General features: G+C 35.4%; 1 protein-coding gene across 18 annotated transcripts in view; it reads left to right on the top strand.

Annotated features, from left to right (window-relative positions):
- The window catches only part of WAC (WW domain containing adaptor with coiled-coil), a 79,590-nt gene that overhangs the window by 54,641 nt on the left and 5,739 nt on the right, over positions 1-19,210 (top strand). For 10 of the 18 annotated variants that reach the window (XM_014859076.3, XM_070501078.1, XM_044762445.2 and 7 more), the window contains exons 7-11: positions 887-1,195; positions 12,725-12,970; positions 14,390-14,512; positions 15,461-15,609; positions 18,121-18,239. In XM_014859076.3, the coding sequence (XP_014714562.1) occupies positions 887-1,195; positions 12,725-12,970; positions 14,390-14,512; positions 15,461-15,609; positions 18,121-18,239 (946 nt within the window). The remainder of the gene's footprint in view (positions 1-886; positions 1,196-12,724; positions 12,971-14,389; positions 14,513-15,460; positions 15,610-18,120; positions 18,240-19,210) is intronic. The other 8 variants (XM_070501086.1, XM_070501084.1, XM_070501085.1 and 5 more) reach the window with 1 other exon arrangement.

The following is a 19,210-nucleotide window of genomic DNA, read 5'->3' as shown; positions in this document are numbered from 1 at the left end:
TGATTAGAGTATTGTAATGTAAGCTAGCGATTTTTTTATATATATAAATTTTATTACTGTGATTTTTCAAATTTTTCTTCTTTTGTAATCTTTTTGTGTAAGCAGAAGTACTTATTTCTGAGTTTAAAATATTTTTGTGGCTTTAAATTGGAAGAGGACCTGTTTTTAATAGAACTGATAATAGCAAGTAGATTTTTCTGACTTTGCTGCAGATGTAGGACTTCTATTTTCAGATAGCATTATCTATAACTTGATTTTATAACACTGATGTTTGTTAGCATTATTTAAAACATGAATTGATTTACTTATTGAATGCACAGTTCATCATAAATTCAGCCATCCCACAATGAGTTTATTTAATCCCTAGCACATAGAGCCCACTAATCAGCTGCTTGAGTATTCAGAAAAATCAGGCTGGTAAAGCTACTCTTCCTTTGCAGTTGAACCACTGTGGATAATTCAGTCACTTATTAGAACCTGTGGTCCATATTTTAAAAGAATGAACCATTTACGTTTTCTATTTTTAAAATATTTAAAAGTTTTTTATTTGAGTAAAAGGTTATAACTCCATATATTGATATTTTTTTTTTAATGTTTTGTTTGGACTACGGTGTGGTGCTAAAGAATCCCCAAAGACTTGTAGCCCACTTGAAATCTGAGTATAGATTAATATTTATAGTTGAGCTAAAATTCCTCTTCCAGTATTTGGATGTTTATATGCTAGAGCCAAAACTGCAGACTCTAACTGGTCTTGCAGTTTTATGAAAAGATAGAGGTACAAGTATGTTGGTAAATTAGCTGATGTTAAAGACAGGATTCTAACGTAATCTTTTTTCTTCCTCCTTCTGTCATTCCAACATCTCTTTTTTCGAACTGTGAACTAAAGTGGAAGACAAGCATTCCAGTGATGCCAGTAGTTTGCTCCCACAGAATATTTTGTCTCAGACAAGCAGACACAATGACAGAGACTACAGACTGCCAAGAGCAGAGACTCACAGTAGTTCTACGCCAGTACAGCACCCCATCAAACCAGTGGTTCATCCAACTGCTACCCCAAGCACTGTTCCTTCTAGTCCATTTACGCTACAGTCTGATCACCAGCCAAAGAAATCATTTGATGCTAATGGAGCATCTACTTTATCAAAACTGCCTACACCCACATCTTCTGTCCCTGCACAGAAAACAGAAAGAAAAGGTATGCCATTATTACTAGATGCTGCACGTTGAACTATAGTTTCTGATTATATTACATTATTTTCATTAGCTTAAATAAGACAATTATAAATTCTTTTTAAAAGTTTTTTAGAATGTTACTGCATAGATTTAGGTCTAGAGTTAGCCATATTTAGCTTTTTATTTTAATTTTTAATTATGAAGCCTCAGAACTGTTTTTTGCGTTTGACACTTTCAAGTCGAGTGCTTAATTTTAACAGTTAGTAATGGTTTAAATAACTTATCAAAGCCAAATGACTGTCCCTTCATATTTGTATGAAGTAATTTTTGGTTTTAGTGATAATTGTCTTGATGGTTTAGGTTAGAAATTGTTTCAGTTTTCTATTAATTAAAATTTAATATGAATAGAGACATTTTAAAACTTGTCATTTCTACATAACATGCAGCTACTGGTTTCAGTTTTTGAATTAGAAAACTGAGTTATGGGTCACAAGATAAAAAGTCTTAATGTCTGAAGAGAAGAAGTTAAACTTTGCAATCCAAATTGTGTTTATTCGACTCAGTGCTAATAACATGTTAAGCATGTTCAAAGAAGTTACTGAAAAATTGTGACAGCTACTTGGGAGGTGACACGTAATGGAAGTAGAGTGATGGGATAAGTGTATTTGCATAGACCTTTCACAATCCCAAAGTTACACTTTAATAGTATGTTTTAAGACACTAAAGAAATTAAAAGGCAGTAAGTAAATACATTGTGGGTAGACTCATTAGCAGACTAATTAGCAGATTGGCATCAGTAAATGTTAAGGAACTTTTAAATGTCCTGTGCGTTTAGAAGATGCTCCTTGGACCTGATGAGTCTTTAAGCTTTTAATCTATTGTCTCATTAATTATTGTCTCATTAATTATTTCATGTTGATTTAATTTATTGACAAAGGGTTCAAATAATTGGGCTTCTTTTGCTTCTATTTTTCTCTCCTTTTATTTGAATTTCCCTTGTAAGAATTATTACACATTACTAAACCATACTTTTATCGTATGGTGCATGATACATTAAACATTAAACAAGTTCCAAATGTTGTCAGACTCCCCAAAGATGGTTTGTACAAAATTTGTATGTACAAGTCGTATTTACCCTGATGCAGAATTAAAATACAAAGAGTATTCTTGGGAGATGAAATCCGAATTAATGTAGTAATTGTTAAGGTGGTAGTGCTTTCTAAAGAGTCTTATGGTTTTCAGTTCTTACAATGTTATTTTGATTCTTTAGTCTCAGAAAAATGTTTTAAAAATATCTGTCAGTTAAAAAAAACATCCTATGGCCTTTTAAAGGTCTTTATTTCGTTTCACCTCTTGTTCATGTCACACTTTTTAGCTCTGACCTCCCTTTTAAAAGCCTTTTCCTTCTCTGGTTTCTGGAATACTGCTACTCTTAGATTTTCTAGTTGTCTTTTCATCTTGCCCTTTAAATATCAGTAGGTTCAGTCTTTTACTATTTCTTCTTGCTCAGCATGTCTTTTGCTGGTCAGTCATTCGTGTGACTACCTTGTCTGCATAAGTAACTCCCAAATCTTCATTCCTAATTCACACATACACCTGCTTCCCTCCTGTAAGCACTTGTTACGTCTCCTCAGAATACAGTATGTCCCAATCCCTTTTCCCACAGTTTATTCTTAGGTTCTCAGCACGTGACAGCACTATCCCCCTAGCTATTCTTTGCTCTTCTGCCTTCTTGCCCACCTACCCCATCCACCCATCGACAAATCTTAGATTCTTCCTTCTATATCTTATTTGTGTATATCCTTTCTCTTCTTCCTGCCACTGCTATTATTGAAACTCAGGTCCATCTCTCTTGAAATAAGCTTTTGATTACTGCTCTGCTTCCTTGTGCCCAGGCTATCCACTTATGGTGGCATCATTATAAAATTTAAATTAGATTGCGTCACTTCCTTGCTTAAAATTTTCTGATGGTTTTCCATTATCCAAAAGATAAAGTCCATACTTATATTTCTTAGTAAGATTATAGTAGGCACTTCACAACCTGGTTGCAGTCTGTCTTACTAGCTTGATCTCCAACATTCCATTCTTTCTTCCCTGTAATTCATCTGTTATAAAATTGTACATTTCTTAGGGCATGTTATGTTCTTTCATGTTGTGAGCCTTTGCTGAAAAGGACATGTTCTTTCCCACATTCCCATTCTCTTGAACTCAATACTCTTTCTTTCAGAGCCAGTACTCTTTCTGTAAGTCCTTGGGTTCTCAGTGTCAGTTAACGTCTCCCAGTCTGTGTTTTCCAAACACTCGGTCTCTTATAGCACTTAGCGCATTGTAATTTTAGTTCCTTCCATTAGACTGTGTCCTGTTTAGGGTTAGATGTTATGTTTTACTTTATCTTGTTCTTTGTTCCCCCTCTTCCCTCTCCCTCCATGCTTCAAGCACCATTCTTGACAAACTTAATTAAAAAATAACTGCTTACTAGGTTTGATGCTAAGTGTTTATATACGTTTTCATTTATTTCCTTAAAACAGCACTTTGAGGGAAGGTATTATCTCTTAGAGATGAAGAGCCTGAACATTGCCACAGTTTAAACGCATGGTATTAGAGGCAGCTTCTCCAAAATCTCTCTTCTTTCCACAAAATTGTAGGTAGTGAAAGACACAACAGATTGGATTCTGGTTATTCAGAATTCCTGACAAGTCATAGGTGATTCAAGTGTAAATTCTGCAAAGTATGTTTGCTAATGACAAACTTTGTATGAAAATTTTATATATGATTTTAAACTTATAGGAAGAAATTCAGTTACCTTGGAATTGCCTATTTATATGGGGAAAATTTTACAGTATTTCCGAATATGTCTCTGGGCATGTAAATTGAAGACGATATTATTTCCTTAAGTAAATTGTACAACAATTTGGATCTTTTCAGATTGTTTTCCAGTTAGTCTAAATTTGTGAAGCATCCATTAATTTGAAATACATATATTTTTCTCAATGGAGACATCCACTTTATTTAAATTAAACTTACTGTTCACTCTTCTCATCAACATAGTGATTTGCTTGTTTGGATTTTCCTTAACAAATAATTTTAGTAAGAGGTTGATGGTTCAAATAAGATTGGTCTCTTGAGCTAATAGTATAGCAGAACTGTATCTAAGGATGTCAACAGTAGGATACGGTGTTAAATAATACAAGAGCAGGATCTTTGTTTTCTTAACCACTGCTCTATCCCTAGTGCTTGAAAAGTAATAGTCATCAGTAAATATTTGTTGTCGATGGATGAATAACTGAAAGAAGGGTAGTGAGTATGTTGAGGGTTGGGAAAGCACCTGCATTGGTCATGGTTTAAAAATGTACTTGGAGAAAAAGAAGAATGTTGTGTGTGTTGTGCATCTAATTAAAGGGTACCAGCAGTAGATTTAGATCTGTTTACTGCCAGTGTGTCTTTCAAGAAAAAGAACCTAACAAATCGAAGTATATGATTGCTTGAGGGACAGAAGTGTGGAGAAGCTGTGAAGCTCTGGTTTTGCAGCGAACAATCCTGATGTTAGGTAGGGCAAAACAAGAGGGTCAGGTACCTCCTTTTAGATCTGTATCTGTTTGTGTTAGGGTAACATTTGAACTTCTATGGGCAAGATTAGTTTATTGGACAACCATATAATAAAATAACAGAAACTCTGATGTGCAAAAATATCTAAAACGGATTTTTATTGTTGGTACCCCTTTGACCATTCTAAACTGGACCTAACTCCACCCTCCCTTTCAGATTTGTGAAATGACAAAATAGGCAAGAGATGTGGGTGCTTGTTCTTTCCTTTGCCAAATAAATGCCAGAGTCAGAAGAGTTTAATGACCTTAATTAACAAGTTTCTTATTTAGTATTTTAGAGTTATGATTTATTAGCGTAGATAAGCTTGAAAAGTAAACAAAACCACATAAGCAGACCTATTCAGTGATGTTAAGCCAGCTCTCAAAAGATTAGCATGTCTAAATATTCACATGGTTATGCTGGTTCCATAGTCTTAATCTACTGGGAGGGAGATTAGTCATTCATTAATATGAGGTGTGAGTTTGTCACTTGGAATAATTTTGATGGTATTTGTAGACTGGGTGAAATTTGAATGAACCTGAAGGCTTTTCAGTATGTGTTAAGGCAGTAGCTTTTTATAGCCAACAGAAGGTTATTAACTGGCTGTGGTGGGCCTCATTCATCCCTCTGTTGCTTTACTTTAAAATAATTTTTAGGATTACTAAACATTCATGAAAAAAGAGAAGATTGGCCATAGATTTACTCGTTTTATTTAATGACTGAATACATTACTGAAGGAATTTAGTCTGGTCTAGTCAATAAACACCCATTACGATGACTGTTACAAAAACAACAATGGAAAATAACAAGTGGTTTTGAGGACTTGGAGAAATTGGAACCCTTGTGCATTGCTGGTAGGAGTGTAGAATGACAACTGCTGTGGAATATGGTTTGGCAGTTCCTCAATAATTGAAATATAGAATTACCATAGGATCCAGCAGTTACACACCTAGGTATATAACCAAAAGAATCGAAAGCCAGGGAATCAAACAAGTATTTATATTTATACATCAGTGTTTATAGCAGCATTATTCACCATAGCCAAAAGGTGGAAACAATCCAGGTGTCCATCAACAGATAAAGAATAAAATGTGGTATATATACACGCAATATTACCCAGCCTTAAAGAGGAATGAAATTCTGATACATACTGCAACATGAATGAACCTTGAAAACCTTATCTAAGTTAAATAAGCCAGACACAAAGGGGCAAATACTGTGTGATTCCACTTACGTGAGGTACCGCAGAATGGGCAGATTCATAGAGAAAGTTGAATAGTAGTTACTGGGAAGATAGGGAGCTATTGTTTAACTGGGTGGAGAGTTTCTGTTTGGAAGGATGAAAAAATTCTGGAGGTGGGTAGTGGTGATAGTTGCACAACAATGTGAATATACTTAATGCCACTGAATTGTAAGCCTAGAAATGGTTAAAACGGTAAATTTTTTATGTATATTTTATTAGCATAGAAAATATCAAGAGAAAAATTAGCAAAACATGGGAAATTAGATTAATCTAAAATGAGATTTTTTTTCACCCTTAGGATTAGTGACAATTAACAGTTGAATTCAGGGAGACAGTTGGTGAAGTCTGTAAGTTGGTATTACAGAGGTCACTTTAGTAAAATCTATGAAAAGTTTTGAAATAGGCTTATCCTTTGTATGCATTACCATGAAGATTTTCTCAGTTGAATAAAAAAGCAAGTTGCAAAAATATATCTTTGTTATAAAATTTCAACATTTTATTTATGTGTATTTCTAAATGCTTAGAAAAAGTTCTGTATGGATACATGATTAGAAATATTCATGAATTATAAAATTAAAAGTAAGTTAAAATGAAAGTCACAGATTATATACCATGTGTTGTCACCTAGCAATCTTATGTTTGTTTCTACTACACTTGTATACCTTGTTTTTCTTTATAATTTCTCCATGTTGTACTCTTCTTTGTAACACCACTACTACCCAGTGGAACAAGCAGGCTGCTGTTGTGGTATCAGTAGTCAGAGTTTTGTTCACATGTGCTGTTCAGTATTAATACAGCAGCTGTCAGAACATCATGGGAAATTAATGATTAGAAATGCAATTAGTACCTTTTACTCTCTAAGTGCACTGTCTTTTTAGATCTTCTTATAGATCGAAAAGGAGTTATTTGGCATACCAGAAAAATTGTAGGTCAGAAACAAATTTTGACTTTGGTATATGCTGTCGGATATTTTGAAAGGGTGCCTATAATTAGAAGAAGTGAATGATAGTACTTTAAACCTTTAAAAAGTTAGGTTTTAGTAATAGATTTCTATATGAAGTCTAGTCTTTGGTAGTTTACTCCCTCTACTGGCAAAAATTGGAAATATAAATGAATAACATAATTAAAAGCATAAAGGAAGAGAAAAAGGTTTTATCAAAACAAATATACACAATTTAAATTAAAATCAAAGGGTAACCTACTCATTTTATGGCTCATATTAAAGTAAAGAATTGGTTAGAGATCTATAAGTCATAGAAATATCGGGTAGGAAAGTGACTTAGTTCATTTAAGTTTAAAATAGCCTGGCAAGAGATCACTAAATATCCTTAAAAAGATCCTAGGTGCAAAAACACACACACACACACACACACACACACGATTAAAATGCTAGCGCTAAAACCAGATACCATTCTACTGCCAAAGACTAATTGTGAAAAAATGCTTAAAGTAACCTGGGTTTCTTGAATGCTTGGGAAAGTTTGCATTTAAGGAATGAGACTAGAGGTTGATATTCTTAAAAAGCAGAAGAGCCTATTGAAGTGGCTTCGTAATGTAAAACACTATATTACTTCTCTTATGTAAACTCATTATTTGTCTTTAGCTATTTTCAAGGATCCAGATATTTCTTTTGTTTCATTTGATAAAAATCTGTACAGGGTCCGGCCCAGTGATGCAGTGGTTAACTTCACACGTTCCTCTTCTCGGCGGCCTGGGGGTTCTCCGGTTCGGATCCCAGGTGCAGACAAGGCACCGCTTGGCAAAAGCCATGCTGTGGTAGGCGTCCCACATGTAAAGTAGAGGAAGATGGGCGTGGATGTTAGCTCAGGGCCAGTCTTCCTCAGCAAAAAGAGGAAGATTGGCAGCAGTTAGCTCAGGGCTAATCTTCCTTAAAAAAAAAAAATCTGTACAAGCATGTGATTAGGTGTATTAACCTCACATCCTAACAGATTACATTCTAGATTAAAAGGTTTTAGACAAATAGAACTGCTAATGAAAATTAAACATCTGTGTAGAAAAGACACTCAGTGATTGTGTACTTGTTTCAAACAGTAGTTTTGTTGCCTTTGTGTGGGGGCGGGAAAAAGTGGTTGATTATTTTATAAGATTATTTAAAATAAGTCCAAATGAGTTAAATTTGTCTCAAAGACCGTATAATGTTACTCAGCTTTATGAAAATAGCATGAAGTGAGCCATTTATTAAAGTCTGCTTTGTCAATTATTTATGGAGACCTTCGACTCTCCTCCCTGTTAGCCAACGTTTTGAGACTAGAGGTTAGGTGAAAGAGCACATTCACATGCACCTGGGCTTTTATTGCAGAATCAGGCATCCAGTCAACAAATACGTGTTGATGCCATCTTGGTGCCAAGTCTCATTTTGTACCAGGGCTACAGTGATAGAACAAAATTCATCTCCTGCAGGAGTTCATGTTCTCATAGAAGGGAGAGATGGTAAACTACATAATAGAAGATTCTGGGTAAGATAAATAGATCTGTGTTAGGGCTCACTGAACACAGGAGGAGCACCTAACCGATACTTTGCTTTTATAATATTTTAGTGATGAAAACTAAGATTACCTTTCAGGATAGCATTTTATATTTATATTAATTATTAAATAAGTCAGTTATTTTCCATTTTGCTTATAGATTGAGGCAAATAATATTAAAACATGCTTTGGATGGGCTTTTGTATGGTTGTCTTTTAGGGAGAGGGGATGAATGGAGCTATTTTTTACTAGTGAAAATAGCATGCTGAATACCTGCCAGAAAGTGTAGTTTAGCTTTTCTGTCTTTGATCTTACCCTTTCTCCATTCAGTCCTCCATGTTTGTGCTGTGTTTTTAATTTTGTTTTGGTTGTGTTTCATTTTGTTTTTAAACTTAAAAGGAATCTTGGGAAGTTCTCTGATCTGTTTTTTCATAACCAGCAAGGGGTGCCAGAATCACCCATAGAGCTCTTTCTTACAAGTTCAACATATGCTTGGGTCTCCCCAGGTTCATTAGATCTGGGATGGAGCCCTGGTATCTGTTTTTTGTTTTTTGTGTGTTTTTTTTTTTTTTTTTTTTTTTGAGGAAGATTAGCCCTGAGCTAACTACTGCTAATCCTCCTCTTTTTGCTGAGGAAGACTGGCCCTGAGCTAATATCCATGCCCATCTTCCTCCACTTTATACGTGGGATGCCTACCACAGCATGGCTTTTGCCAAGTGGTGTCATGTCCACACCCGGGATCTGAACCAGCGAACTGCAGGCTGCCGAGAAGGGGAACTTGCGCACATAACCACTGCGCCACTTGGCCAGCCTGTTGTGTTTTTTTTTTAATTTTCAGGTGATTGTGATAGCATTTCTTTTTGAAAACTCATACTCAAAATCAGACTTTTCTTTTTTTTTAAGATTTTATTTTTTTCCTTTTTTCTCCCCAAAGCCTCCCAGTACATAGTTGTATATTTTAGTTGTGGGTCCTTCTAGTTGTGGCATGTGGGACACTGCCTCAGCGTGGCTTGATGAGCAGTGCCATGTCTGCGCCCAGGATTCGAATCAACGAAACACTGGGCCGCCTGCAGCGGAGCGCGCAAACCCAACCACTTGGCTGCGGAGCCAGCCCCTCAAAATCAGACTTTTTAATAGAGAAATTCTGGCTTTCAGAAATGTCACTTGCTCGAAGGTCCCATAAGTATTAAGTAGTATCAACTGGTTGCCTTGCTCTTCATCCGTCGTCTCTCACAAAGCTCTCAGAAGAAATCTCTCCGTATTAAAATCACAACTTAAGGATGTTTAGTTTTTGTGACTTTATTTCTTTATGGTAATATGTATTAGTTTCCTTATTTTGGAATGTTTCCTTTTCTTGCATTAAAAGCAACATTGAAGAATTTTCAAGCCTGTATTAATTTTTCAAATCTGTGGATAGATTTAGCAGCACCAAAACAAATTTGAAAACAACTCACACCTTCTTCTCCAACTCCTGTCATTGAAAGCAGGCAAAAACCACAGTAAAAGTAATAATGGAGTAAGGATCATTGCAGAGGGATCTAAGTACTAATTTAATTGTTCATGCAGGATGTAAAAATACAGAACTTGATTCATTCTAACCATAAATCAAGACGCCCCTAAGCTGAACCTTAAGGGATATGATCTGGAGAAAACTGCTCCTGTAGTCTATAATTGCCCCATACAATGTAATAACTGACAGCAGGTTTTCACAAGGAAAATCTTACTTCATTCAAGTTTATACTTGTCTATGAATCCAAAACAGCAAAGCTGAAAATGATAGGTGGTCTCTTAGACTTATGGACCGTCTTTTAAAATGTATGCATTAGGAGAATTAAAGTATCTGCCTTATAAAAATTAAAATGTCTTAGGCCTTCTGAGTTCATCATAATTGATCAGCACATCCTTGAAATGAACTTAAAGCAGCTATGAGGTCCATGTTGTAAGAGCTATTTCCCCTAGTTCTTTGGACTCTTACAGGAGTGGTGTAAAAAGGCTGATAGAGGTGTCCCTTTTCAATAAGCTTGCTTAGTAATTCCCAGCATCTCTGGGACCATGAAGGTTAATGAATATTTAGTTCCTAGAATTGAAAATGAACATCTAGTTATTAGGTAGCAGTGTAATATTCAAATGCAGTGTTCCTAAAACTTCTATACATCATAATAGCGGTTTTAATTCAGTGATATAACATATATATGAGCTTGAAAATCTTCAAGAAATGAGTATGTATGGGAAATTAAAGATACTTTAGCAAATTTTCATATTTAGTCTTTAGGTGAATATTGTGAGAGAAGATGTATGAACATCTTGAATAGTCCAGTCTTAATGTCGTTACCATGGGACCTCTGTTTCTAATTCTCTCTTACCTCCATTAAAGTCACTGTATTAGTGAAGTCCCATGGTATGAAGATACCAATTTGTGTTCATTTTCCTGTTGGTGGACATTTGGTTTGTTTCTAGTTTTTGCTAAAATAAGCAAAATACTGTTATAAAAATTGTCGAATGTTTCTTCTGATTTATGTAAATCAGAGTTTCTCTAAGGGTATGTACCTAAGGAGAATTACTGGGTCATGAAGCGTGTGCATCTACAGTTTTTCTAGATAACGCCAACTTATTTTTCCAGTGTGATTAGATCGTTTTAGTCTCTACTAGAAACGTTAAGTGTTCCCATTACTCCTTGCTAACATTTGATGTTGTCAGACTTTATTTATTTAAGATTTTATTGTTCCTTTTTCTCCCAAAGCCCCCTGGTACATAGTTGTGTATTTTTAGTTGTGGGTCCTTCTGGTTGTGGCATGTGGGATGCCACCTCAGTATGGCCTGATGAGCGATGCCATGTCTGCACCCAGAATCCGAACCAGCGAAACCCTGGGCCACCCAAGCAGAGCGCAGGAACTTAACCACTTGGCCACGAGGCTGGCCCGTGTCAGACTTAAATTATTGTCAATCTGGTGAGCGGGAAAGGCTATCCTGTTGCTTTAATTTGCATTTTCATGATTATCAGTGAAGTTGAGTGTCTTTCAGTTTGTTTAACCATTCAAGTTTCTCCTTCTGTAAAATGTCTTTTCATTTCATGTCTTTTGCTCATTTTTCTATGAATGTCCTTTTTGATTTACAGGAGTGCCTTAAAATATTTTGGTTACCAATACTTTAGGTTTAATTGTTTTGGTTTTTGTAATTTTCTGCATCCTGATGTCAAAGATAGCTTCCTCTGTTTCCCTCTTCTAGTTCTAAAGACTTAAATATATTAAAAAAAAAAAAAAGGTTAGTCTACCATTAACTGGTTTTGTTTTAAATAAATGTTTTATATCTTTAAGGCACGTCACCAGCCATGTTTTTTTCTTCAGGAATTTTGTGGCTGTTACTAGCCTTTCCTTCTTTCAAATAAGTTGCAGAATCAGCCTGTCAAATGCTACCAAAAATGCTATTGGGGTTTTGATTGCACTTGTATTGACTCTTTATAAATAATTTACAATCACAGCTTTCAGGTAATAGAATTTTCATGCATATTTTACACATTTTTAATTTTTAAAATAGTGAGGCTGGGGATTTTGTGGGGGTTTTTTTTGCAATTAAAAATGTCATTTTTAGTGCTAATAATCTTTAAATGATAAAAAGCTCATTGCCTTATATATTTAATTACAAAAGGAAAAGATGTAATTCTAAAGCTTAATAGTTAAGGATAGGAAGTTCAAAGTAGGAGTCACCTCTTATCAATATCCTTAGCCCATATGGGGTTGCTCACTGTGGTACCTATCCTGATTTGTATTAAAGTCACTGTCATGTTGTTTTTGTGGTCATAAACACTTTCACCTTATTTTATCAGACATATAAGTTAAATTCTGGAGAATTGTCCTTTTATCCTAACAGAAGCTTCTTGATTGTGTGGTTAGTACATAACTGTGTTTTGAGACAGCATTGCTAATAAACAGTATGGTAATTTTGAAATCACACATGGATGGGATTGAATTATTCCTTTACCAGGTTTTGTGACTTGAAACAAGTTATGTAATCTTTCTTCTTCAATTTTCTCACCTATGAAATAGGGATATAAAAATGCATACCTCATTATTTCTAGTCAGATACTTACTGAGCAGCCCCCTCTGTGTGCTATTTTGTAGAGATTAAATGAGATTACTTGAGTTAGGTGCCTGGTACATGGAAGTTGCTTGTTTGGTGTTGGTTCCAGTTTCCTCTTTTCAAGTAATTTTTTCAGCTGTGTTATTTCCTTTTTATCTAGAATCTACGTCAGGAGACAAATCTGTATCACATTCTTGCACAACTCCTTCCACGTCTTCTGCCTCTGGACTGAATCCCACATCTGCACCTCCAACATCTGCTTCAGCAATCCCTGTTTCTCCTGTTCCACAGTCACCAATACCTCCATTACTTCAGGACCCAAATCTTCTTAGACAGTTGCTTCCTGCTTTGCAAGCCACACTGCAACTTAATAATTCTAATGTGGACATATCCAAAATAAATGAAGGTAAATTTTCATAGTAACAAGTTTTAAAAATCCATGTGCATTTTGCAAAATTATGTAACTAGTAACTAAATCCTCAGTTTAGGAACAGTCTTTTTTTCATTTTGAAGTGCCCATTTGAACTTCATTCTTTGAAATTTATATTCCCCACAGTTTAAGGCCTTTGGTGTTGTAATCAAGTTAGCAATAGCCTGGATTTTCTATATAGTTTTCAAGACTTACTATGTACCTGGTAGTTACTGAAGATAAACTGTTCTGCCTGCTTAATGTTTGTGGTGATTTTTTTTTAAGTAAAAATGAAGCAAAGAACGTTTGCTAAAACCGATATAAAAAAATTGATATCCGCCATATTTCAAAAAAAACCTTCTGGTATGGGTAATTAATTATTTGGAATATTAAAAATATGCTAGTTACTAAAAGAGTAGGAATTCGGGTAGTCCCTTCTTAGAATACTTGGAAAAAATTTGAGAAGGGAGGTAATAGATAACATTTTGTTATTTTTCCTAGTTTATTGCATTGTTAATTCCAACCTTGCATTTCAGTATGCTACTATTTAGGCAGCCACCTCAAAGAAGTCTGAATAAAAGTGGATGTAGTTTTAATTCGTAAAACATTCAGATTCAACCATTAAATACGAAGAGCGTTGCAAAATTTTCTATTTGTGTACACTTTGATATAATATATTTGATAGTGTTAAGTCGTTAAGTTCTTCAAGCATTGTCCTAAAAATGGAGCTATCTCAGGCTACTTGGTCATTAGTCTTCTATTCTTATTGTCCTCAACTTTTCTGTATTTTGATTTTATTCTCTAAGATAGCAATGCCATTCTTTCATTTGTTAACATTTTACTAGGCAAAGTGGGGCAACAAACTGAAGAAACGGTAGCGTAGGAAAATGTCAATAATCAAAGATCTTATGCTTCAAAAATACATGATATTCCTAAGTATTCAGCTTTTTAATATCCATTTTATAAGATTGTTGGGGTGGGTGCTGATGTAGGGCATGGTTAGCTTGTCTCATCAACCAGCTACATGAAATAGCTACCATTTATCCAGTTAATTCTGTGTCATGTATTCCACACTTTATATGGATAGGTTTGTGGTATAATCAGAAGTTCCAGTGAACACACTTTACTGTTTTTTAAAGAGTCTCATCGAGGAGTTTTTTTTAACTGAACACTTTAAGTTTAGTGTAAAGAATACGGTTTTTGTTTATTATAAACTCATTAAATTTCTTTTCCTGCCTCAGATCCTTTCACATGTCTAGACCTAGTATGTTACGCCTTTCTTCTTGACTTTGATTTTGAGAGTTCTGGGTTCAAACACCGCACTTTCGGGTGGGTGGTTCTTGAGTTTTCGAGTTGGTGCTAATGCCATGCATGCCTCTGTGTTTTATTTGAATTTAAGATATGAAATGTTTTTAGTTCTTACAGCAGCTGTGACACAAGCCTCACTGCAGTCTATAATCCATAAGTTTCTCACTGCTGGACCATCTGCTTTCAACATAACGTCTTTGATCTCTCAAGCTGCGCAACTCTCCACACAAGGTATTCATATTCTTAGGCATCTCTAGAATTGTATCTTGATTTTGGGGAAGGGAATTAATAACAAGTTTTTAAAAAGAGTTTGAAGACATTAGCTACAATAATGACCTTATTTTATGTTTGATTTTTAACATTATTTTATTCCATGGTATTTTCATTTACCTTTTCTTTTTAGATGAACAAGCTTTGAAATTTATCTTACAGTATTGTCATCAAATCTGTATTAGTGTATATACATATAATTCAGAATTTAAGTTGTTAGTAAGATATTTTACTCCAAAGCTGAAAGTAAACACTATGATATGCCTTCAATCTTTGTGAAACATTGAATATATTTTAGGAGTGAAAATTTGGTTCAAGTTGATGTTAGATAGTTTTTGACTAGAAAAACTAGTCAGAAATGCTCAAGAGTCCTGCCTTGAGTTAGCTATCCTTCCTCTCCGTGAAACTATCCAGTGGAAAGAGATACGCTTAGGAACAAAAGGGAAATGAAAAGGGTCATTTTGACTTGTTCCCCAGCCCCAATTCAGAAAGCTGATAAAATGAGCAGGAATACGTGGTCTAAAATTGAAGTATAATTGTGAAAAGACTCTTATAACCCTCTGGTTAGCCTCATGAGGCAGGAGACTAAGGGACATAATGGGACCTAAATGTAGAATAAGAAAGAAGAAATGAGGATGGTGAGGATGCCTTCATGTGAGAATAGGTTCAGGCTTACCTTCTTGCTCCAGCCTTAGAAAGAGAGAGGGGGCCTGCACTGGGTTTGCTAATTTATCTCTGTCCCACAGCTCATTTATTTAGTGTGGCCCCAGTGAGTACCTCATTCTGACTTTTTCAGATAAGTTTTCTCTTTGGGGGACATGGGACATGTAGACAGATGCAAAGATCTCCCCCACGTATATTACAGAGGTTTTGGATTTATTTGAAATTAATTACTTCACTCTTTTACAGCCCAGCCATCTAGTCAGTCTCCAATGTCTTTAACATCTGATGCATCATCCCCAAGATCGTATGTGTCTCCAAGAATAAGCACACCTCAAACTAACACAGTCCCTATCAAACCTTTGATTAGTACTCCTCCCGTTTCATCACAGCCAAAGGTATGTCGCCTTTGAGGGAAATTTGGAAAAGAAACCACTTACTTTTGGAAAAACAAGTTAATAATGTTTTAGAATTTAGAATTTAGAGTCTGTATTGTAGGAAGACCCTTTTTGAGAATGAAATGGTGGAGTGAATGACAGTGAGTGTGAACAGATGCAGGTTAGAATCTCAGTTAATTGGGAGATGGAGGAGGGAGTTACATCTGTACCACTTTTATGCACTGATTCTATTCTCTTTATTGGCTTTGGGGTTTCTAACATGGACAGCGGGATAAAGAAGGATATACTAATTGAGTCTTAATATTTGTAGAGTTTTCAAACTGTAAGAGATAATGAGAGGACACGTTTCCCAGTGACTTTTTTCCCATACTTTTATTTCAGAAATGAGCCTGTTTCTCTGCTAACAACTTTATATGTATTTAACTTTGACATCATGAGAATCAACCACTATTTGCCTCATTTAACAGATAAGAAAACTAAACTTTTGGTTAAATCTAGTTTGTCTGGTGGAGTCAGAATTTGAGACCTAGGTCTTTCTGAAACAGAACCCATTTTACTAAGCTGTACTACCTGTGTTTATCCAAGCAAAATCTTCCATGGATGGCTCCTCAGAGCAGAGTTAGAAGACTGCTGGTGTCTTCTTACTGGTCTGTGAACAGGACTTTACAGTGCTGCAGTCAAATTTTGTATTACATCATTTGAGTTTGGCCCACAAATTCATGGGCAAACCCAATCATACCCATTTTTTGCTTTGTAGCATACCACCAGTAAAACATTGAGATTTGTCTGTATTTACTCAATGGTAAATATAGGAGGAAATTTTTTTTAGTTGTTGTAAAATAGTGGGCTGTTTCAAACTTTATGCTGAAGAGTTCCTTATTCAAATAAAATCGTAGGCAGATGCCTAAAAATAAAAATGCCTTGAAACATAGCTTGAAATTGATGGTAGGCCAGCTTTTAGGTCTTCCTATTGGCTCATTTCTTCCCTACTTCAACCATTTATTATACATGCTTCAGGGTCGATCTAGATTGATTTTTTTAAATTCTGAGTTACTCTTGTTAGAGTTTTTTTATTCAGTTCCGTGTTGTTTACCTGTATTTTGATGGGAGAAAAATTAAAATGTGAGTTTCAGCAAAAGAGACCCTATTCTTAGAGCTCAAAACTTAGCATCAGAGTGATATCTTAAGAGTACAATAAATGATGACTAAAAGTGAACTAAGTGGTAGTGTTAGTTTTACAGTCATTTATAAAATTAGCATTTCAAATCCCTGAAGCAGATGGCTATCAGTTTTACATCCAAAAACTTTTTGTAGTCATTTTTAAAAATAAGTGGACATTTGATCTTATGTAGAACTTATAAAAATGTTCTTTATAAAAGAACATGTTCTTTTATATTCAGAAGTAGCAGGCCTATGCACATTTGTTTGAGAGAATATTAATCATCCAGAAAAAACCCCAAACAAAAAACTCTGCCGCCGGAGGATGTGACTTAATCACAGCTGGCTTTATCTGCCTTTGTGCCTTACTTTGAGACTTAAAATCGCTTGTTTTCTCTCTGCGGCATCTGACTATCAATAGTGTATGTATCCCCACTGGCAGTCATAGACCTCTTGGTCTGCCTCTCTAGGGTAACATCTCTATGAAAACCATTCAAGTTGAATTTTATGTAGGCTCATTCTTTGATAGAGCAGTCTATACATTTCTCTACTTATGTGGTTGGGATTCAAGAAGCTGTATTTGCATGATATAGTAACATTTATTATTATTGATACAGAAGTAACAGTAAATCAGAAGAGGTATTATAGTGTATTGTAAAGAAAACTGGGCTCAAAATCAGGAGAACTGGGTGTTTTGGGGTTTTGTTTTTAAGATTTTATTTTTCCTTTTTCTCCCCAAAGCCTTCCGGTACATAGTTGTGTATTTTTAGTTGTGGGTCCTTCTAGTTGTGGCATGTGGGATGCCGCCTCAGCGTGGCCTGACGAGCGGTGCCATGTCCGCACCCAAGATCCGAACCGGCGAAACCCTGGGCCGTCAAAACAGAGCGCGCCAAATTAACCACTCAGCCACAGGCCCGGCCCCAAGGAGAACTGTTTTCTTATGCTGGTGTGCTCAGAAAGTAATTTGGTGCCCCTGGGCCATTGTATGAAGAAACTAGATCTAAGTCTCAGATCTTGACTCTCTTCCCAGTACACCACCTTTGGAAACTCATTTGATTCTACTTTTTTAAATGTCTAGATTTTACAGTGTTTTTAAGATTATTAACTACATTTGGAGAGGTATGTGGATTTGGGATATGTAAATGACAGTTTACATGATTAAATATGTCTGTATCACGAATATTAATCTTATTATGAAACAGAATTAGGACGACTCTTGTTAGCTTAAAAATCACTGAAGAATATAAATAATTGGAAAGTTTCATTGATAGAACTTTTGCTTTTATCTGGTTTCCATGCTGTTTGCCCTGTGTGATAAATAGAAGCCCATCTCACTAGATTTTGAAATTTCAGGTCAGTACTCCAGTAGTCAAGCAAGGACCAGTTTCACAATCAGCCACACAGCAGCCTGTAACTGCTGACAAGCAGCAAGGTCATGAACCTGTCTCTCCTCGAAGTCTTCAGCGCTCAAAGTAGGTTGATACTCTGTGTTGAGATAACATTATTTTTTCCTTAATATGGCATGCTGCATTGTTCGAATATTAAAATATGTGTATATAATAGAATTTGGTCTTGGAAGAATCCATGGATAGCCTAATTTAGTTTTGTGTTATAAAATCTACAAGGACAGATCTCATCTACAAGTAGATTATTGTCTCTAGGAGTGAAGCTTGGGTTATTTTGAAGAAAGTGTCTCTTTCTTTAGAATTTCACTTAGTGAAATATGGGAGTAACAAAGTATATGATACTTGTATAAAGAGGGCACATGATTTTATAATACTTTGTTGTAAATGACATCATTTTTAACCTCATAGCAGTTTTAGATTTGAGTATATTGACAAAGTCAAAGATCTCATGTCTAAAACATGGGCCAGTATTTTCCAACTGGTATGTGTCAGCTTTCCTGGTAGCTTCAACTCTGACCCTATATGGATTGCATGTCAGTTAGAGCTGTATTTTGTTGTCCCTGTTCTTTATTAATTAACGATACAACTTCAAATGATTTTCATTTGATTGATTTTCCTATTTTTATTTCTTGCTATGAGGTGGCAAAATAATTCAACTGTTGTTTTTATTGTTGTTTTCTAAACAAGCATTTCAGAACTTATACATCCAAATGAGAGTTGTTCCCTTCAAAATAATCACCTTGGGAAGCTGTCTACTTACTCCAGCAATGTTGCCATTGCTCAGAACACTTTTGGGAAATTCTTCTTTTAAATTGTCTTTAGAGGCTGCAGTATTATTTTAAATATCCTCAGTGATGAAAACTCTTCATCCTTTGGGAGATTTAGTTTTTGGAAATAACTGAAATTCATTCAGAGCCAAGTCTGGTGAAGCAGGTAGGAAATCAACTTGGGTGATTAAATTTTTGGTTCTCACTACCATATTCCCCAAACCCTAGCCCAAGCCATACAGTTTTAAAAGAAGATAACCAATTTCAGAG

The sequence above is a fragment of the Equus asinus genome, chromosome 29 (assembly GCF_041296235.1).
Source record: "Equus asinus isolate D_3611 breed Donkey chromosome 29, EquAss-T2T_v2, whole genome shotgun sequence".
Lineage (NCBI taxonomy): Eukaryota > Metazoa > Chordata > Mammalia > Perissodactyla > Equidae > Equus > Equus asinus.
Note: the sequence above shows the minus strand (reverse complement) of the source record. Positions and strands in the feature narration are given on the sequence as shown.